This window comes from Micropterus dolomieu, linkage group LG05, assembly GCF_021292245.1.
Source record: "Micropterus dolomieu isolate WLL.071019.BEF.003 ecotype Adirondacks linkage group LG05, ASM2129224v1, whole genome shotgun sequence".
In the NCBI taxonomy this organism is placed as follows: domain Eukaryota; kingdom Metazoa; phylum Chordata; class Actinopteri; order Centrarchiformes; family Centrarchidae; genus Micropterus; species Micropterus dolomieu.
Genome location: NC_060154.1, coordinates 6,594,410 through 6,617,213, shown reverse-complemented (window position 1 = coordinate 6,617,213; position 22,804 = coordinate 6,594,410). Strand labels below are relative to the sequence as shown.

Below are 22,804 nucleotides of genomic sequence, written 5' to 3'. Positions count from 1 at the left end.
AACCTTTACACATTTATAAAAACAGTCAATCAAATGTATAAAAAATTATGATGAAAACCAGTTTTATGTCTTTTATATGAAATGCAATTTGTGCGTGTATGTGTGCAAGTGTGATATCAGGTATCTTGTGTGTTGGCAGTAGCTGGCAATAGGCCCAGGCCCTTCAGGATGCTTTCCTCTAGCATCAGGTAATCACTGTATTCCTTCATGTTCGCTTCTTCATTCTCCTGCAGGAATTTGACTGGCTTCTCGGGCTCCTGGGGACAAAAACCAGAGAAGAATTTCAGACATAAACAATATGTAGCAAATGATAGGGCACATTACAACTTCTCCTTACCAAAGAGCTGACTTTTTCCCTGCTTTGAAGCAAAATCTTCAGCTACATGTGTTGCGTCAGACTTTTAGTTACACAAATATTTAACATAAATTTCAGGCAAACCTATGATTTCAAGAATACATCTTGCAGCAATCCCAAAATAAAAATATGTGGGAAACTTTTGTGGCTTCAGGAAAGGCTTGACAGACCACTTAACATTGGTGTATATAAATGAGATACAGTCTGAGCAAATTCTCTTTTTTGTCTCCTTTACCAAATCTTTTACAAAATAAAATTTTGTATTTTAACATTGCAAAATGTTCCAATATGATCTGCTTTGATCAGGTGGGGAAGAGTTTCTTAAAGGAGGCTTTGGTAAATGATAACTTTCTGAAATCACTTAATTTAAAAACAGTAATCACACAGTTTGAGGTGTCACATCCTTGTCATATGATGACAAAGATTGGAAATGAACATACCAGCATATGTGGGGAATGTATGACTGATTGGAGGAGCAAGAAGATCATGTCCACCACCACATAAACCATCATAAGATTACTGCAACAAAACTAACCTCCCTCTGCATTCATACTTACCATTTTTTAAACATTCAGCCACTGAAAGTTTTATCTCCTAACTATACTGTCCCCAGTGCAAAGGATCAAATGATCTGATCTGAGTGAATTAAACATGAGGGGAGGCAGAGTGAAAGAGAATAAGAGAGACAGAGGAGACAGAAACAGAGGGATGACCTACTCCAGTTTTTCCATTGCCAACTTTTAACTGTTGTACACACTAACTGGGGCAATAAAAAAAACATTTGCAGATCTCGCTGTACAGTCAGAGGGCTGTCCACCAATACCAGTGAGGTTAGAGTGTAGCTGAGGACACAAGGTCTCATTCAAAGACCACTTAAAGATAAACATTGATTGTGCAAGGATCCAAACCAACAACACTCCATAAACAAACTTACTTCTGCTCTCTAGGTCTAGTGTAATGTCCGCACAAAGCCTGCTGAGGCTTCTACCAATCAGAACGACAGCTTACCGTCTTCTTTTTTTGTTCTTCAGCTTCCTTCTTCTGTTTTGCCCACAGTTCCTCCCTCTTCAGAAAATCCTTCAACCTGTCTTCCTCCAGCTCAAAGTATTTCTTCACACTCAAACTCTGCATACGGACAAAACAGAAAGCAGTTCTAATGTGTGATGTATACTGTTCACAATAACCCATAATAGCAGCTTTTGCTATCAAACAGAAAATTTAGCGTCCCAGAGGCTCGACTGAACAGACTGCCGAACTCTTTGGTTCCTCAGTCTGTCAAACAGTTATATCAGAGTTTGGGTTCTCAGTAGGCCTCCGTGTTCCTGTGTAGACTAAGAACTGATTATAAAAGGGAGCAATTAAATGTATTGCACTGCAACCACTTATTCATAATGTCTGATGTAATATATGTCTGTAGTATTTGTTTTGTTGTTTTGGTTAAATGTTGTGTTTTGTTATGTATGTTAAACAGTGTACGTCTCGGGAAGCAAGACAAATTTCGAGAAAAATGTTCTAATAATAAAGTTACAGTAAATCAAATCAGGTTTGGTGATCATTGGTCTGCAGTGCTAGAGTTGTTATCTCATTTTGTCAACCTAGACCATACGTACATTTTTATTTCTTTTTACAAAATAATAAATAAACAGACAACTCATAAGCTTCTTTAAAGTGAGTACATCTGAGGTTGGATTGTCTTTACCTCACTCCTGGAGGGAACGTAGAGTGTCTTTGGGAGTTCAAAAACACGGACCATCCCAAGGTCATCGGTCACAGCCAGGAAGTGTTGCTTGGCTGTTTGTACAAAAAACAAAATCTTTATTACCAAGGCTGTGAAAATATAAAAAAAACAGGCAGAGAGGCAGGGACATTTTATATCTTAGAAGTAACTGTGACAGCAGGTACAGCAGAGTACTTCTTTCTCCCTATTTTATGTTATTGTCTTTTATCTATTTTGTTTGTTTTATTATTACATTTTCATAAATTTGTATTTCTCAGGTACATTTATTCATTATTTTACTGTTAAAATTTGTATAGTCTTATTATCAGCCTGTCAGTCATCCGTAAAGCATTTTGAATGGCACTAACCTGTACGAAAGCTGCTATACAATTAAGTTTGACTGATTAATACCTTGTAGCAGTCCTTTTTAGCAGTTAGTTTAGATAGTAAGTTTTCCATCTAAACTAAATCACAGGTTTACCTCCATTTAATGTAAATAAGGTAAACATATCATTACAATGTGATCTGTTTGTGAGACATGAAAGTTTTCTTTCCAAAACTTAGTAAAAACAAGTTATTGGAGCCACACATATGCATACCACTGCGCTGTGCACCAAAGAGGCCAAGAACTCACATGAGGCGGTCCAGGGTTTGATGCACGTAATCTTGGCGTTGGTGATGTGTGCGTGTACCCGTATAGGTTCACTGGTCTTTTCCAGCAGGTTCCACACATCAATGCTGCCATCCTCTTTCCCAATGAAGAAAACAGCTGGTCGGGACAGAGACCAGCATCCCACAGTGCACACATGCTCAGAGCTTGCTGACTGAATGATGGGACCATCCTGAATGTCATAGTTTACAAGAAGTTAAATTGAGTCAATGGGTTTAAAATGCAATAAATATGTTAAATATTATGATTTTGATCTTGTTGTGTACATCATGATAACTTAAAGGACTGATTATGTTAAAAGTCTAGGATAACTTTGATCTTTTGTGTTAATTTGTTATTGTAACTCAATCAAGTATGTGGGTATGATTTTAACTGGTACTGTAGCTGAAACGACAGTTGTTGTTACCATGACGCCCTCCTTCCAGATGGCGAAGCTCCAGCCTCCTGTTGTCAAAATAATGTCTTTGAAGAAGGGTGACCGCTGTACTGTATTCACCAACCAGTGATGGATGCTAAAACAGTGGAGGGGCTTGGCACCTGGGAGGGAGGAGGGACAGGAAGAGAAGGTGTACTGTTATATTGACAGTAATTTGCTTCCACAGAAGCAACAGAGCAATGCAATACGAGGAACAATTAACCCTCTGCGTCCCTTTAAATGCATTGACAAATTTGATGACAGTGATTACATTCAGTATAGGTGCCAAACGAAACAGTTGACTTAATGTGTGTTTATTAAAACATACATAGTTCTTATTAAAAATATTTTGATAAATTGGATATAATTGTTATTATGATTTAATGTTGCTTTCAGTCGCTTCTTTTGTCTCAAGACTTTGGGGATACCATTATTATTGGATTAGTGGATAACATCTAATGGATAAAATAAACCGCATTGTGGTCTGCTATGGAAAATGGTCAACAGTCAAGAATACACGATTTAACATAATGTGCTTATGTTCCTTTAAACTCATTTTGATAATTGCAAGCCAGAATACTCACTGTGCAGCCGTCCTGAGTCGTCCTTCTCCAGTTTCCAGTCAGTGTAAACAATCTCTCCATTCTGGCAGTAAAAATATACACATAATGGAACATGTTAGAAGGAAACATGGTATAAACCTGATCACATTTTATATTTTGTCTTAGTTTTGTTAACAGAGCTGCTGATAAAATTGTTACAAATGGGCTAGTCGATTAAAACTTGAACAGTAGATTTATTTTCCTGTGATTTTGAGATGGTAAATTGCTCATGTTCAATACAATAAAATGTGACATATTTAGCTTAACTTAAAGCCAATATTTAATTTTGGTACAAACAGTATTTGTAGTAGAATTTAATTCTCAGTTTTGAAAGACACCCAAATTAACAACAACAATGTCATAATATTTGTGGGTTCTTCCAATACAATAATTCCTATAAAATCTTCCTTAGTCTTTGTTCCATCATTAATATCTGTAAGCAGAAAAAAACTCTTAAAGGCTCATAGTGAAGAATGACTTGCTTTTATTTTATTGCTAAGAATATTTCACCTCTGTTCCAATATAGAGCTTGGTATTGACATCGTCCAGAGGTCTGAGTGTTCTAGCTGAGAGCGCTCTGAGCTGGCTGTAGTCCGGGATGACCATTAAGCTATCATCATTTTCATTAGCTTCCTCTGTCAGGGTAAACAGCAAGGGAGAGGGTAGGGAGCGGGGCAGAAAGTAAGATAAGGGTAAAAGTTCAACTTGTACATTTCTTTCACATTCATAAGCCTTTTTCAGACAGTCAAGAGAGACCGCATGGTCCTCATTAGGGACAAAATGTTGACAATACACTGTAGAAAACTCTCACAGAGCACTTGTTTTTTTAAATAGTTGGCTCATACCTGGCTTTCTTGAAGCTATTTTGGGTCTTGTTTACAAAGAAGAAATTCCAAAACATGTATTTAACCATTTGAAAACACTAATCAGTTATCAGAAAAGAAAGACATCTACTTAAAAAAATAAGAGAGAAAGAGTTAATAAGAGAGATTTAACAGTGGATTTGGTGCAGCCTGCTCTGTAATCTGACCATGAACAGGAAGGACAAAAGAGATGGAGGTAGGGAAGGGTACAGCTGAGGTGAATGGGCTGGTACGAGGGGATATGAGGGGAATGGGAAAGAAAAGGAGGTGGAGGTGGGAGAGAGGATTGTAGCGAGAAAGGAGACAGTAAGGGAGAAGGGTGGGAGGGTTGAGATAGGCAGGACTGGTTGAGATGGAAGAGGCCTTTTCCATCACAAAAGCCCAACTGTCTGTCAGGGACAGTACAGGACTATCTGTTCACACCCCCTTATCAGCGGGCCGCTCTCAACCAAGTCTCAGCCTCACTCTGTTAGGTTAGCTCTTGAAGGTCAAATCAGATTACCCAGTCAAACATCTTCTAAATCCACTTTCCCCCAGTTAAGATGTGTGTAAAGATATGAGACAGACGATATAGCACAGCCACAGATGTAGACATTGTTTCACTTTTACCACACTGCACTACTCCTCTGCTGTTGCTCAATCCCCATGAGGGGTTGCTCGCAAACACTTGGTGTATAAAATCATGTGGTACTGTTGCAGGGCTGAGTGGAACAGCGGCTACCGCTTTTTGTGCAAGTGAGTCCAGCATCAGAAATGGCAAAAGGCTCTGACCAAAATGCTGAATACAGAGCTCAGAGGCAGACAGCGTAGACTCAATCAATCTCAGTCAAACATCTTAAGTAGCACCAAAGTATTTATCACACAGCAACTCATTAAAACCTTAATAACAGATTGCCTGAGGGCTGCTGAAAAAACACCAGCAGATTTACTGCCTCAGTTAGTGGACATATTAATTCTATAACCGCCAGCCAAAGCTGTGTTTAGAGAGGCAGACCTTAAGTCAGACAAAGACAGGTCTCTTCTTGACCAGCCAGGACACACACGATCATCTTCTGGCCCTCAAGGAGCCTGAGTAGCATATTGCAAAGAGCTGACAGTCCACACGCCTAATGCTCTGCAACTATGAGGGCCTTGTTTTGGAAGTATCACTTAATAAAGTGGTATGAAACTGGAGGAGAGAAGAGGGACACAGACAGAAAACTAGAGTACCCGAGGGCTGAGTGAACTCCGCCCCACTGATCACTATGCTCAGCCATCCGAAGCAGAATAAAAGAATCCAAGATCCCCCAAAACAGATCTGCAGTCATGCTCACACTTCTGAGAACTATCAGACATGGGATTGTTATGTTTATAATGTAAATGATTTGATCTCCTCGCTTGTTTCTAACACACACCTTCACAAATTAAGCTTTCCTCTCACCTGTGATGTTCTGAGGAGTAAAATGAAAAGTAGGACTACTCATGTAATGTACACAAAACGAAATTTGCATTTTACATTTTGAACTCAGTGACAATGACCACAGAGCTGTCTCTTTTGTACAATCGGTTGCTTTCTAAAAGTGATTGAGTGAGTGTGTGAGTGAGTTATAACCCACTTTCATGATGTGCTCTGAATGCAACAATAAAACCAGTAATATTTGTAATAATGTAATTGAGTAATGCTCATTTGTGTGACTGATTGTAGGAAGAAGGAGGAAGGGAGACTGTGCCAATAAACTCAGGCAGCCTCAAGGGTAAAATTCCTCACCTGTGGTACTACTTATATTATTACCATTAGAGGTATAGTGTTCCAGGCTGAACTTCAAAGGAGCGTATTCTCCACTGGTATCGATCTTTGGCAGGGAAACCTGATGCATGACAGAGAAGAAGAAAACTTTTGACACTTGAAAAACTGACAGAGACTAAACATTATGTAAAACAAAATCACAGACTACGTTCAAGGAACTGCACAAGAAAAAGCATTAAATGAGCCACATTTCAATACATAGATATATATAGATAAATACACACACATACACAGAGCTTTTAAATTTGAGTTGTAGATAATGTTACATTCATATTGTGGTTTAATGTGTTAGCACTGTGGGGAATTAGCCAAACTCAAAGCCTCAGTCCTTCCTCCTTTTAAGTGTGTCCACACTCAATATTCAACTTTGTTACTTTATTGGTTTTATTAAAAAAAAATGTTTGGCATCCTTGAAAATGTCAAGAATGGAAGTGGAATAGCAAATCCAAATCTTATTATTTTTTGAAAGCTTTAGCTTACTCATGGCTTTATATCAAATGCAGGTGTATTCACATATCTACATATATTCATTTTTAAATATTTCAGCATCAAAATAAAATTTGTCATGACAGTAAATAGTCAAAATATGTTAACATTTATCAAATGTTTTCACAAAGATCGGCAGGATTAGCAGTATTTTCTTCCAGTATTGGTGGACTTCCAAGTTTTTGCTGTAAACAATACAGCTTAATATTTACATTAAGAAACTTTTGTCCCAAAGAGTTATGATTCTACACAAATCATGAGTTTTGTGCATCCCCATTGCACCCTCAAACCCTGTAGTACCCTGAAAAGAGGTTTCCATAACCGGTCCAGGTGTTTGAAAGTGTCAGGGACAGTGGAGAGTGTCAACTGGGTCTTCTGATCCACATTTGGCTTCATGTCTGACATTGACTGGCTCAACAGTTTTGATCCTCGCACATCCCAGAACATTAGAGCACTGTAGAGGGAGAGAGAGACACAGACAAAATCTTTACATCAACCTGAATATTAATAAAAACAAATTATTAACTGATACAGACTTTTTGGAGACCTGTGTCATTCTCTAATTAAAGGCACAAAAAGCAGCACCGTCTGCCAATAACCACAGAAAGTGAGCAGTACTTTGGCATCACTCTTTCATCTACAATTCCTTCACCACCAATCTATGGACATTACCCAGACTTCCAAATATATACTAAGCAGTCTGCATTTATATCAAAGCTACAAACATCTGCTAGAGGCTGATACTTCACTTCAACTTCTGCACACTGTAGTCAGAAGCATAGTCCACTCGCTAAACAAATAAAAATAAATTGCTGATAGGCGGTTCCAAAACAGCTGATGAGAATTAGCTCAATCAACTCTTAGCATGTTGAACCTGATGGAAGCGCGTGCATGGGAATGAAAAAAAACACATCATCAGTGAAGCTCCAACATACATACTCAGAGTTCTCACTAATCCTGCTTTCTGAAAAGGGGCCCTGGTATATTAGATGACATGTTACACAACTCTCCACAATTATTATTTCACAGCTCAAACACATAAAACACACACTGGAAATGTTTTCTCACAGATGCTGAGATAAAGTATCAGTATACTATTTCAACAACTTCGTCATGTCTTGCCGTATACATTCACACATATCAGGCCAAGAATTCTCTAACATGTTTGTGTGTAAGCGATGATGACTAACAATGATGTCTAGTGGGACCTGTAATCTGGCTACTAAAGACAGTACCCTCATAGACTGCACATCTCTTAAATATCTGACACAATACAGTGTGGTCAGCAGAGGGAGAATAAGCTAGTGTTGTTTTTGTTTTTGTTGACACAAGTCCATGGAGAACCTGGCAGATGCTGTTTTTTCAATGTCACAGCAAATGACAGTGGCCCACACACAGTGGTGGAAAGTAACTAAATACATTAACTCAAGTACTGTATTTTCAGAGACAAATACAGACTTTTTTTTTGCTTGCTTTTAGTGCTGACCCCAGGGCTCTCAAGTTTGATCAAAAGTTTGGAGTGAGATAAAGCGTGTTAGAGGAGGAGCCACTCAAATATTTGCCGCAGTGGCCCCTCGGCAGTTAGATTTTACCTATAAATAACTGATCCGAACAAATACAAATTATAATAATAGGTAGATCTGATAAAAGATTATTTATATATATACTTATATTTCAAAAATACAAATGTATCACAACAAAAAAGAAATTTGGCCCCAAACAAGCCCACTGAACAGCAGTTCTTTACACATAGGCCTACAGTAGGATGGCAGAACTTGCCCTACACATGTATGCCAAGCTGTGCGTGAGAGTAGGCTACACATTTCAGCTTGTAAATAGTGTTTTGTGTTGTAATTGTTTGTTGCACATTTTAATGCCTCGATGACAGCGGTAGGGGATTCCCACTTGAAGCACTGTGCCTCAAGGCTAGCCATTTTCACCATCATGATGGATAATAGCTTTCTGTCCAGAAACAAAATATAGGAAAATATCTCTAGTCCTTTCCTTAGTTTCAGGTAGCCAAAGCTAAGCCCAGTGGTGGACAAAGTACTACTGTACTTATGTACACAAGGTATTTGTACTGAACTTGAGTATTTTCTTTTCATGCCACTTTCTACTACTTAACCACATCTCAAAGGGAAATATTAAACTTTTTACTTTATCTGACAGCTTCAGTTACTAGTTACTTTTTAAAAAAATGTGTGTGTATGTATGTGTATGAAAGTTTAAAAAAAATAGGATGTTTTGATATAAATTACATTACTTAACAGTTTATACAAGTCCAGCTAGTAGGACTACATCAGTTAGGCTAATTGACGGAAATTTAATTGGCAACTGTTTTGGTATTAGTCATTTTTCATGTAAAAACATTTCATGGTTCCAGTTTCACAAACGTGAAGATTTGCTGCTTTTAATGTATTGTCAATCATTTTGAGGTTTGGACTGACAAAATAAGCATTGTGAAGGTCCCACTTAGGGCCCTGGATAACTGTGACAACATTTCTCACTATTTTCAGAATTCATTGCAATCCATTAATGGAGAAAATAATAAAAATAATCATTTCTCACTATTTTCAGAATTCATTGCAATCGATTAATGGAGAAAATAATAAAAATAATCATTAATTGCAGTCTGATACAAAATAGTTCAATCTCAACCAACTACATTAATGCATGAGGAATAATAATCTACTGATAGAATATATAATAGTATACAGTCATACGGGACAATTTTCTGTCTGCTTTGAGTAGGCTACTTTTATTTTTAATTGGCTACTTCTACATCTTCCAGCTCATCGCCTACTTACATACTTTTACTTAACTTTTTCAACGCAGTAGGCAGGGTGCAAACTAGGGGGGAGCCAGGGGAGCTTAGCTCCCCTAAATAAGATATCAGCTCCCCTAAAAGCATGATTTGTGGAATTTTGGGGGGTCTCGAAAATATTGACAGCATGCTTTATTGCCAATAATTTCTATAGTTCTCTATCATCATGGATCCATGCGTAAATTCAGGAACGATCACCGACCGTCCGCAGCGGGCATTTGCTGAAGAGACGGAGCCCCAGCTTCACTGGTGTTGTGCCGAGTTGTCCGTGCCTTGCGGGACTTTCGGATAATTTATCACTGTTGATGAACCACACAAAGAATATTATATAGTTTTTAAATAGCCAGCTACTTGAAATAGACCCACGAGGAACCGCGACGTGCATGCAGTTGTCGGCAGCACGGCATGCATGCAAAACTGAAGGTATGCTAGAAAGAGAGAGAGAGAGAAAATGGTCTTCAATAAACCTCAGTTTATATGCATATTTACAGTGTAAGTTGAATGAATGGAGACTGCAGCTCCGCGGCTTCCCCCCCATCGTTGTGCACAAAAACACACATGATTTAGTAGACAATAGGCAGGACCTGACGATTCTGATTGGACTATGTAAACCCTTAGTCGGGGACAGCTCTACTTGCTTTACTAGTTAGGCTACTAGATTCATATTGATAATACAAAAATGTAATCAACAACTTTTTAACATTTGACTTTTACTGGTAACAAAGTATTTCTACATTGTAGAATTGCGTAAAAGATCTGGACACTTCTTCCGCACCCTCACGTGGAACAAAAGATCAGCTATAGTAATTCATGGTAGATCATAATTATGTCAGTTGAAAATAATCACACGCATACACAAACACCAACAACACTGGCAGAATAGCTTTTACCAGCATGTACAGTGCTATCACAACACACAAGTACAACTGATGAGAAAATACAATTGAATTCTACAGACAGACAAAAGTGAACAGGGTAAAGGGGAATAGTAATAGAAGGAATGCATATGTTCTGTACCTGGCAGAAGCTCCCAACTATAAACAAACACGCATGCTTGTTAAGTCAAAATCTCTCATATATCACTTGGTTATATTCACTTCAGGCTGACAGCATTTCATAAATTTAACATTTTAATTCAACATCTTCCTGTATAAGACTTACAAGTCAGGGGAGCAGGTGACGACCTGAACAGAAATGTTATACTTGTTCTCCACTGGTAAGCCAGTCCTGGTCACCTAATCAGAGAGAGTGAGTCACAAAACCAACAAATGTCTGTCTAGTCAGGCTTTGTAATGTAAAGAGACAATAGTGAACAAGGTTCCTGAAGATATATGGGAGGTAAATTTGCCCTGGGGGGCACTTTGATGATTGCCTTATTTTACTTATCCAGATGAGTGCCAATGTTTGTCATGATTTATTGCAGTTGGCTGTATAGACACGAGGGATAGGCAGCAACAGGAAACCAGAATTATAGCGTTATTCATTCTTCATTGTTTAATGAAGAAGATTGTACGAACACAAAGCAACATGCTTAGATTCTGTGGACTGTAATAATTTATAGAATCAGTGTGAGACCACTGTTCATTATTACTGTATGGACATTTTTATGGCTGCTAACATTTTCTTTCACAGTTATTAGCAAATATCACTTTAGGGCAATACATTTTTAGAAAAAAAGGTTTTCTTTCATGCTGGGCCACTATTAGCGTACGGAAACTGGATGGCAGACATTATGATCTGCAAGTGAAAGTCTGTCAGTACAAAAGGAACCCATCTTGATCTGGATCAGCACCAACTATGTTTTATCTTATTATTTTTTGTTCTCTCACAGTATCATCCCTGTATACCTTCCTCGAATCTTGCACTTCCTATCATCATACCCTCAATATGTTGCATTCTAACCTTCACAGCCTTTTCTCTGCCCTGACTTCAGCCTTTTCTACTTCCCTGTGCTTCCTGTCAGTCTTGTTTATATTCAAGTCAAATGTATGTCGCTTTGGATAAAATCATCTGCCAAATGAGAAAATGTAAATGTAAGTGGCTTTTAACCTTAGTCAGTTAAAAACTCTGCCAACATTCTAAAACTAGATATAGAAACATATAATAAGAACTCTGATCATTTAAGGGTTTAATGTGTTCCTATCAATTTGAGACTTAGAGGTGAAGGATTAAAATGTACTCTAGTTGGCTCCAGTGTGTTGGAAACTATGCCAGCGTTTACATTAGATATAATAAAATAAGCTTGAGAAGAAGAAAACATTAAATAATGTTTTGCTGCTGTATAGTCACACAAAACACCTTTTAATAATCAAGACAGACCAAATGAAATACTGATAAACTTTGTGGAATGTTCTTTTAGTCTGCAGTTGTTACACCTTCCAACCCCTGCCCTTCAGCTCTGTATACCTCAAATGTTGGTGGCAGCCACTGGACATCAGTAATTGGTGCTTTGTGGCTGCTGTCTAAGGCAGACACTGCACAGTAGCACACAACGGGAGTCTTATTCTCTTTGTTGTTCTCGAGGTCCTGATGGGAGGTCAGACACAAAAGGCACAGCATGTACAGTGAGCTCAGACAATTCAATCTTTAAACAGTGCTGAACAGCCATCCTAAAATGATCCAGCAGGATTTTCAAATATAGTACGCTTACTAAATTCTACAGAATGTGTAACAAAGGATTTTTTTCAGTATCACTGAATCATAATAGTGCTGCTGTCACGTGGCATAAAGATTCAAATAGCACACTGGTGTTAATAGCAATATGGATTATGGCACACTTTTTGCAATACTAGATATAAAACCTGGCAACAGGGTATAATATTAACAGTTCAACATTTACCAAGTGCAAAACTTCTGATTGCTGATTGTGACACAGTTTGCACGTCAAAAATAAATTTATCTTTTTCTACTTTTTTTTTTTTATTTAGATCACAGGTTTTAAACATCTACTCATGCTGCTGCATGCTAACTCTGAGTGCACACACATCTGCTTGTTTGATTGTGCAGTGCAGTTGGATTTAAATTCTTCAAACAGAACACAAATCTATACAGGAGGATTTTTATTCTTCGTTTATCTGATGAGCTAGCAACAGGTGCTGGTGTAGAACAGCTTTCACAGCACTCAATATGGAAATAAAGCCTACAACTGCCATCGTTTACACTGCAAACACCAGGGAGGGCAGCAATCTGATTTGCTTGCGTGTGTTATCATCTATGGGGACAAACTATGGTGAAAGATGGAAGGCTTGTGTAACAGCTGGAGTATGTGAGCTGATGCTGTTGACTCTGGGGAATGAAGAGCAAACAAGGACAAAGAGAACAGAGGGAGGTGTGGACGGTGGGAGAGGGGAAAGCAAAAGAGAAGGAAGTAGTGAGGACAGGGATGAAGACAGCTGTTCCACTGTAGAGGCAAAAAAACACACACAAAGCAAATGGGGGTTGATGATGGGGGCATATGTGCCTATTTAAATACAGCAGCCAAGTAGAAGACGTCAGTGGAGGTCAGGCTTTAATGAACAGAACTGGTTTAATGTTTGGCCTCTGGATGTCTCAACAGGCTACGGTGGATTTAATGTACTTGCTATGGTGTGGGTTTAAATCTGAGCCCAAGTTTATCATTACCTCTCTCTCCCCCCACCTTTCCTTTATTACTTTACAAAATAATAGAGGGTTTTTTTGTGAGGCCTAACAGGGTGCTTTCGTTTAGTAGTAGGGTCATGTAATTATATAAATTTGCTTAGAGATTTACTCCTGGCATCACCAGTACGTTTGTGGGACTAGTTTTGATGGCTGTGGCTGGCTTGAAAAGGACCATTAGGCCACTGCATTCCCATCTAATGAAAGGGTGAGGATGAGGAGAGAACTCAGGAGTCAATGTATCATCATCTCACTCTGTCATACAGCACCACTAAAGAGTACTGCCTGTCTTTTACAGCAAATATGTTGCATGCTTTGATAAACTGAGGACCCCTACTTGAATAAACCAAACTGACATCATCACTAGCCAAATATTCAAAGTAACTGATACCAGATTTAATACACCAACACTAATATAAAACACCATGTATAATTGTATTATTGTGCATGTTAGAGACAGGATATGGGTACTTACGAATGTGTCAGTGTTGACAGAGACCTTTTTACCAGTTGGCTGTGTTCCTTGTAAGTGCGTAACGTGAGCAGAAATGTCCCATAACACAACCTGAGACAATAGCAATGCAAAATCAGTTAGAGGAGATCAATATCTGAGCTGTGTGCTAAATACACTTCATCATGTGAAAAACACATAAATCAGGGAAAATGTCAATTTAAAACAGAATGGGAACAGAAATAATACATGGGAACTGTACAGGATTATGACTAGTAGTGACCAAAGGTGTATTACATAAATCATATTAATCTAATTTTCTCTTATAATAAAAAATAGGGGCTTGGGGAAGTGGTAAAGTACAAAAACTACTATGAGGCAGAAAAGGCAGCAGATGCAGTAATGCAGAAATGCAGAGTAGAGTCAAAGTCAGCACCTGGCCATTTATGCAGCCGCCAACAATAATATTTGGATCAGAGGGGCAGAACTCAAAGGCAAAAATGTCATCTGGGCACTCCAGAAGCAACTGCAAACAACACAGAAAACCAACATACATATGGCAGAATTATTATATTTCAAAGTAGACATTTCTACATATTGGGTGCTTGCCATCCCAAGTATTTATTTATTCTCCCCATACAAAGCTTAGCTTTTAATCCACAAAACCAAATGCATACAGTAGATTCCACTTCTTCAGGCACAAGTGGAAATAGACCCAGGAGGGGCAGCATGGTATTACAAAGAAGTCATTTTTTAGCACCTTGCTGGAGTTTAGATTAGCAGCGAGACTAAACTACAGCACTTTGCTCCCCACACTAAATAAATAGATTTATTTCCATTATATAATGTATCTGGTTTCCGCTACACATTACCCTTTACCACTTTGATCCCTGTTCCAGCAGACAGTGAAACCAAAGCATGACACATGCACCAGTTAAGGCATACATCATCCAGAACTCATATTACTTTTGAGTGATTTAGCAGCTCAATTTTATTGATTGAAAGCCTGGGTCAAATCAATAGAGCCTATCAAATTTTGCTGAAGCAAATAATGGTCTTGAATAACAGCACAAAGCAAATCCTTCCAGCCGTTTCTTATCAAAGTGTATCTCAAACAGATGTGAGGTGAGAAGGTAGAGAAATTCTGTCTTTCTTCTTTTCCAACTTGTCCACTTTCCACATTGCCTATTATACACTTTCCATACCTGTGGATTAGAGGGGTTGGAGAAGCTATAGAAGAGAATGAGAGATGGTCTGACGACAAACGTTTTGGACTCGTTCAACTGCTCATTCTTCTTCTCTGCCAAAGCCACAGCGATCAAACCTACCACATCAAAAACACATCATACTCTGTATCAACTACACAGCAGCAAAAAAAACAGATGTTAAATATGTTTACAGAGTTTGAGAAATCTGTGGTTTAACTCTGACCCCTTCTTTGAATAACATATATTCGCACTGATTACATGTTTTGCACTGATATTATTATCGGTCTTGCTGGAAGTGTACCTTATGGGGGATGACAGCTAAGCAACATTACAAAGCAGTACTGAAGAACAGTAATGCTTTTAGATGAGGATTTGAAATTCTGATATTGGTTAGTGACAGTGTAATAACAGGGAGAATGGATGTTATTTATTTTTGTTATAATCATTGCCAGCATTGTCCATCAAAACTATCCTTGCCAGCACTTTTTAACCCAACGCTATTATAGACATTTAAAACCATAATCTACTGAACATGTTCTAAAATGATACTAAGTAAAGTAATCTGATCCAAATAACTTTTTTTTTCACTAAGAATATACTAATATTATAATATACAATACAATGCATTAATACAAAATTGTGTGAGAAATTTTTCACTGTTCAAACCCAGCGGAGAAATCTGTTCTCTGATGAATTCTGTACTTTACCGTAGATGGTAGGGTGCCAATTAATGCTGCTGATTTTCTTGTCCTTGGTGTACTTCTGGTCTGTGAAGGCCTGATAAAGTATCAAACCTTCGGAAACCTTCCCAGACCAGTCACCGTCTTCAGCTGCTGTGCCCAGAGCTTTCCAGTCATCAATGAACACATTCATGATCTCTTCCTGCTGAAGGACTTGCAAAACCCTGCAAAGAAAAAAAACAAAAAATGTTTTTTGGTAAAGCGGAAACACTTTCATCTAAATGTGCATCATTTTTCATTGCCCTCCATTGTATTTCTCCATAGCTACGGTACAACATTTTCTAAACTCCAGATGTTTAATTATCTCTTACCTGAGAACCAAGGAAGGTTGGGGGTGTGGGAATATGTACAATTACAATGTGTTATTGAAACTTTTGTTTGTGAATTCAACTATGACAGCACAAAATATAGTACAGTTGGAAGGTGAAAGCATCATCAAAGTACTCCCTTTAAATATTTTGATGCTCCTACAGTGGTAATAGATGAGTGTGAGTACCCTGAGGCCGATAGAGTAATCTAATCTATTGAGTTGGCTGGGTTGACTATCAGTCTTCCTATCCAGTATAGAAAGCAGAACATGACATCACTTGAACATTTCATTTTACCTGGGGGTCACTGAGTTGCAAAAATTCTTCAGGTTCTCAGACTGGAGGTTGTTCTCTTTTTCTTCATCACTTAACTCTCTTGGCACGTACTGGGTAAAGACATTCTTCTGAAACTTCCTGCAAAGTGGGCAGAAAATAATTATACAATATATTTGTTGCAGTGGAGAAACTATAAAACGATAAAGAGAGAAAAATGGTGGTGAATACTATTTCACAAATATGTACATAATATACAGCTATATAATCTGTCTCACCTAGTATAAGGCATATAAAAAAATAATTGTCTTACAAAGGGATTTAATATTGCATTCTGTGTTAAAATCTTATTTTCTTAATGCACTGAAACAGGTAAAATTATTTCACCAGACTGGCAGATGCTGGCAGAGTGCTTTCCCCCCCGTAGAACGATTCCCTTTTATGTGTAATGATTTGCTGCCATACCACTGTGTCTGAGCACTGCTGCTCTGCAGTCTTGGAACAGACTGAACCCCGCAGTCCCTCTGCATCTTCTTGATGCTGAATCTGCTGTCTTGATAGGAAGCACACTCTAGGTAGGCATCCTTGGCATCTGCAGCGTTGCGGTCGGAAAAACAGACTGGTAATCCAAACTTCCTCCGCACTCTGGTGAACTTGTACAACAACTTAAGACAAAACCGGGACAGAATAGAGAGGTGCAATGAAAGGACATATTTAATGTGTTTTTTATATACTGTGCATATTTAATGTGTTTTTTATATACTGCAGTACCTTTTCTCTGGTCTCTTTGATAGATTCTTCTTCTATTTCCTGCTCACTACCAAGAGATATCCATTGCCTTGGTGCTGGGATTTTATTGACTTCATTCTGAAACACCTCTGGTGTCTCAGGCTCTGGGGGCTGCAGTACACAGAATTACAAGAGTATACAGTATAAAGAACAGGAAACACACTAAAGTAGAAGGTGAGGGTTTTTTATGAACTTTCCACATTTTGAAGTTACAGCAAGATAGTTAAATAGATCTAGAAGTCTTAAACTATTTTAATCAGCCATTAAAAATATTCGAGCTACCAAAGCCCCATGGGCCCTCCAAATGTATGACCACTGTTACCAGCGATTCCTGTTAGCGGTAAGTGATAAAACAGCGTACACATCTACAATATAAAAGGAAAGTAAATAATATAAAACATTCCGGCTTAAAAAATTGTTCACCAGAATAAAAGTGAAATAAAATATTGTCCCTGCACTGGTGCTAATATGCCCATGCTAAATGATTAAGGTATTTATCCTCATGACTAGGAAAATATTTATTTATATTTATAACAAAAACACCAAGTAGTGGACATGAAATTAGTAAGAGCAAAAGCAGTGCATTTTGTTACCATAACCAAAACTACTGTCTGCTTACGTTGAGGATTCTGTCCTTAGCTTCTGGTGTCAGAACCAGGTAGAAGCTGTGATCATAGGTGAAGTCCCTGTCAAAAACCAGTAAGATCTCATCCTCTGGGTAGTCCTGTCAGATAAAAGAATTTTCAACATTCAGCTATTTTCATGACAGCGTTTCTTTAGAGAAAAAGTAATGTGGTGTATTTGAATGGATTCTGGCAACCACAAGGGAACTACAGGAGGAATTTGGTCAAGATAGTGTGCAACGGAGTGAGGTGGATTTCAGACATGAAGACTGATGCTGTAGGATTTAGGAACACAGAAAAAGACAGACAACCACACACGCATCACCAAAGAACAGATCAGTCTGTATGGGTCCCACATCAGAGTAATGTACTGAAGTAGAATGGGCATGACAGCATAAAGTAAAAGTGGTGGTTACCACATATTTCATCAAGATCAAAGACAGATGGGAAATGAAGTTAAACTGGTTACTTGTCTGTTCCCACATTTTTGTAACCTGGGAGTCTGTGTATCATCACAGTGTCTTGGGGGTATTGTCTGAGTGATCTGTATGACAATGGATCAGCCTCACCAGCACAATCTGTTTCACAGGCCTGAAATCGGACACTGCAGCTCTTGTCTTAATGTCCTGTATGATGTCGTCTTTTTTCAGCAGCTTGTAAGGGCTCTCTATTGTGACGTCCTTGTCTGTGCGGCAACCAAAGTGCTCCTGGGTGGCTGATGTCAGGACCATGGGGAAGATATCTTCAGGATGACCTTGGTGAGAGAGTTCACGATCAACAGAGACTTGGATTTTATGAATATTTGGGCCAAGCACTCAATAATAGCATCAATTGATTGCTGGGTGACTTTCCAAAAAGTTATAGCTACTTCCATTTCAAAACATTGTTAGAGATCTTTAGATACTTTTTTTTTGTTTTGGTGAATTTATTCAGAAACACAGTGTGTTCATATTCTCTTTCTCCTCTCCTGCAAACTGTAGCGAGTACGGCCTCATAAAGTCAATCTTTAGGATGATTCTGAAACGATAAGTTGAGGTGTCTTTGTCAGAAGCCAGAAGATTTGATACTGATGGTGTTGACTATAATAATAATAAGCTAGGTTTTTCATGTCTATGTGTTCTATCCTGCAGACTGTACACAACAAATTGCTGTCATTGTCTGTGCATCTTTAAAATATCTTCTTGAAATGATATGCACCAATATTACATAACAAGATTCCTTTACAAATGGAGTGTCATAGTAAAACTGTTAGAATAAAAATATAAATGTTTAATGTCTGATTATGTCCTGCATATAAAATTTGTTTTCGTATCTTCACCAGAGTGAGACAGGACTGACAGACATATGGGAAGAAAGCAGAAATGTAATTTGTATTTAGATGCAAACAGTGCTGAAAACAGAGATACAAGCGTGATGAGTGGCAATGTAGAGATTCCACAACTAAGAGTCTAAACCTCACTTATCCACATTGGATATTTGTACAGTGGGCAGGCTTTAAAGTCACCACTGCCTTTTCTCATCAAACGCACAACCATGCCTCTGATCCTTCACCTGCCTCTACCTGCAGGGTGGACCACCCTACAAAATCACAGGATGAAATGTAATCCTTGTAAAATTGCCTACAAGCAATGTCCCACTGCTTACTGCTCTATTTTCCACAATACTGGCATATGAGAGGCAGATCAATAATGCATGAATGTGAAACATAAACTGCTCAGTTACAGTCATCTAACCAGGATTTTTACTATATAAAACCGCAGTGCTGCGCCAGCACCACAGCAAAGTTGTCTTAATAAACAATATATGGAAACTCCTCCATATCTAAGGCCAGGCTCAGCCCAGGGCACACTACAGTAAACAGGACCCTGCATAATGATAGTTTTCATCCTGCTTGCGGTCTCTCTCTTCAAAGTCTTTCCACAAGGTTGCTGAGGGGACCCTTGGAATGCTAAAGTACAGCTTAAGTAACCACTTCCCAGCTGGGTGTGTCAACCTTTCCCACTCACACCACTTAGGCCTCACGCCAAATCATTGTAGTGGAAACTCACACCCCTCATTTCACAGAGTTATGTGTCAACTAAATGTATTCATGGGAAATATTTGCTTGAGAGACAAAGAGAGTGTGATGTGCAATGTTCCATAACCCTAAAGAATGCAATTAAACTGCACTTGTAGGCTGCGACTGTATATTGTAAGATATTTATACTATAACACAGTACAATGTAAGTATAGCTGTTTGTTTTCATTTCTCTTAATAGTGAAGAAATTAAGCCTGAACAATAGACCTGTATCAGCTGATATGATCATCTATCACTTATATCATCAAGGTCCTTGAGAAACCTGTTCAGGAGTGATGAAGTCAGTGGGCCACCATATAGGCATTGTTACTTGATGTGGACTAACAAAACGTTGTACCCCAAAAGGTTAACAAATTTAATTACAGGTTAAGAATTGGTTTTAGGTGACGTTTACGATCAGGATTAGGTCATGGTTAGGATAAATCTATTTTGTGTGTTATGTGTTAATTTGGGAGATCTAACAACCTTGTTCTTTTACTGTTGGTTGTATAAGATGAAAATTGGTGAAATTAATGAATACAATGAATACATGTACAAAACAGCCAGGACTCTTAACACCACTGTTTGTGACCAAAAGCTTGGTTTCAAAGCTGGTATGTTGACAGTAAACCAAGCCATGACAATGGGGACCCACAGCTAAGTAGAGAGCATGTCCAAAGGCTATGCAATGGTACACTCAAGATCACATCAGAAGAATGCATATCATTTGCCCAACTCATCTCTGATTTTTAGTTTCAGTCATACTTGTTACATCCTTACATTAAAGTAAGACAGTTCTCCTACATTATCTAAGACAAGTCTGAATAATTGGTTTATTCAGTACTGTGCAAATGTTTTAGGCAGGTGTGGAAAAAATGCTGTAAAGTAAGAATGCTTTAAATAATAGACATGTTAATAGATTTTAGTTTTCAAGTAACAAAATGCAATGTGAATGAACAGAAGAAAAATCCAAATCAAATCAACATTTGGTGTGACCACCCTTTGTCTTCAAAACAGCTTCAAAGCTTTTTCACAGTCCTGTAACTTTTATTAATTCATTGCTCTGTCAAATAAATAAAAGGTAATCAAATACAAGGTTCAAATTAGAACTTATACAACTAATTAGTTTTCTGTATCCAAAGGCCTTGTAAGATTTACTAGATCTCTAGATAATGTAATTTAAGATTATTCAAATTTGCAATTCCTGCAGGCACCTACAACAAACTAACTGTTTACTTTAAGATAGCAGCATCTATGCCGAGTATAACCAAAGGCCAGTTAACCCACCACTTTTTCTGAAATTGTTTACCTATTTATTTCAAGTTGACATGACTGTGAATGCACTAAGCTAAAACAAAATATTTTAATTGTCTCTTCTACATCATAGTTTCATCATAGTAAATAAAGTAAAACAGTGAATAATTTTCTCTTACCAGGCTTTTCCATGTGTGCAGGTGACTGAGTCTTTTTGCCTGAAAGGGAAGTAACAGACAACCATTTTTTAACTCTCCATTTGATCTTCCTTAGACAAACATGCATTGTATTTACATGCATTAACTAGTTTTCACACCCTCACCTTTACCTTTCCCCTTACTGCCTGCACTGCTTGTTGCACTTTTTTGTCTTGTAGGTGGCATCGTTGCACTTAGGATGGCTTCACTGATGAGAAAGAGAAGGTTTATGTACAAATTCTCTGAAAACATTTCTCCTAGCAAAACATCAAACTGCACATTTTTAATCAATCATTATCAATTCACGTGGCGACATCTTGTGGAGGATAAGAGAATTGCCTTGCAATTTTTGCACTGCCCTTTAAGAAGGCTATCTAAATATATACTTTATCTGTAAATAGAAAATTCAGCCAAGTCTGACTTACATTTTTATGGTGTATTTCAGTTTATTATTGCGAAGGTTACAACTAATGATATAAAATGGGGAAGGAAGATTACGATAAAACGAACAATATCACAATAAATTCCAGCGATGAAAATGTAATTTAAAATACAATTGCCTAAAGTACTTGAATATAAGTATTTTTTTATTATTTTGTTTATAGTATTTTATGCTATTTTAGAGTATTTGTCTTTTTTTATATTGCCTACTGTTCCATTATATATATTAAATATTTTCTTAATTTATTTAAATGTCTTACTGTATGTAAAGCACTTGGAAGAACCTTGTTGTTGTTGGTCCTATACAAATAAACTTATTTACCTAAAGTATCAAAAGCAAAAGTATGGCCCCATTCAGAGTATTATGTTACATTAGTTATTGAAACTGATGCATTAAAGTGTGAGCAGCAATATCATATTATATTTGCTCAAGGTGCAGCTACTTTTCACTTACTTATATAACGTTAACGTTCCTATTGGGTAAATTGATTCGTCCGTGCATCATGTTTTAAAACATATACATTAAATCTTTAACTTATAAAAAGAAACAATAGATGTAATATATTTTCTGCTGGAATACTTGAACTTAATACTTGCAATACTTGTACTTAACCTCGTTACTTTCCACGACTTCGAATTATGTTGGTCATAACTAATAACGCCACAGTATCATAATGCAATATACAATACATAACGTTAAGTTACAGACACATTAACGTTACATCCGTACTTGATACGACAAGACGTTAGCGTAAAGCAGCCTAAGCTATTGTTAATTTAGCAGAATTTACTTGCTAGCTAAGTTAACTAGAAGAGGTAACGTTAACGTAATGTAAACAGATGTGGTTAAAGAGCTCTAGGAATACAGTTTGTTTATTACAAGTCAAGTTTCGTCGAAGGCGCTGCTATTCGCAGTTAACGATAATCGCACTAGAGATGCGGCTACTACACAACTACAGTTTATAAACGAATAAATAAAGTTTACCGGTAGTTAAACCGTAGCAGTTTGCTTGAAATCCTTTCCACAATTTCAGCTCGCCGCTCATCAGTGGGACTGTTTGGTTTCCAGGGGTTACAGCAAAAAACATTGACTGACAGATCCAAGAGCC

The 22,804-nt window shown here is 37.8% G+C and overlaps 1 protein-coding gene across 3 annotated transcripts; it reads right to left on the bottom strand.

Moving 5' to 3' along the window:
- On the bottom strand, window positions 1-22,794 carry dnai3 (dynein axonemal intermediate chain 3). 3 transcript variants are annotated; one of them, XM_046050707.1, is made up of 23 exons: window positions 22,681-22,794; window positions 21,380-21,462; window positions 21,237-21,275; window positions 18,316-18,500; window positions 17,743-17,847; window positions 17,106-17,234; window positions 16,800-16,999; window positions 16,359-16,475; window positions 15,721-15,917; window positions 15,011-15,129; window positions 14,242-14,331; window positions 13,830-13,919; window positions 12,125-12,244; window positions 10,880-10,953; window positions 7,195-7,348; window positions 6,370-6,469; window positions 4,270-4,394; window positions 3,742-3,802; window positions 3,149-3,279; window positions 2,707-2,914; window positions 2,055-2,146; window positions 1,364-1,480; window positions 1-257 (listed from the first exon to the last, which is right to left on the bottom strand). In XM_046050707.1, the coding sequence occupies exons 2-23, from the start codon at window positions 21,438-21,440 to the stop codon at window positions 117-119; spliced, it is 2,655 nt and encodes an 884-aa protein (XP_045906663.1). In that variant the 5' UTR covers window positions 21,441-21,462; window positions 22,681-22,794; the 3' UTR covers window positions 1-116. The 3 variants fall into 3 exon arrangements, with proteins under 3 accessions (XP_045906663.1, XP_045906665.1, XP_045906664.1); XM_046050709.1 differs by having other exon boundaries at window positions 6,394-6,469; XM_046050708.1 differs by having other exon boundaries at window positions 21,386-21,462.
- Window positions 22,795-22,804: the final 10 nt, after the last annotated feature.

Bases quoted from the DNA above. Each gene is read 5' to 3' on its own strand.
- dnai3 (XM_046050707.1), bottom strand. From the start codon at position 21,440: ATGCCACCTACAAGACAAAAAAGTGCAACAAGCAGTGCAGGCAGTAAG. The intron at 3,803-4,269 runs GTGAAATATTCT...TTTTACTGCCAG, and splicing joins AGCTCTATATTGGAACAGAG to AATGGAGAGATTGTTTACAC. The intron at 258-1,363 runs GTAAGCTGTCGT...TTTTGTCCCCAG, and splicing joins AAGAACAAAAAAAGAAGACG to GAGCCCGAGAAGCCAGTCAA.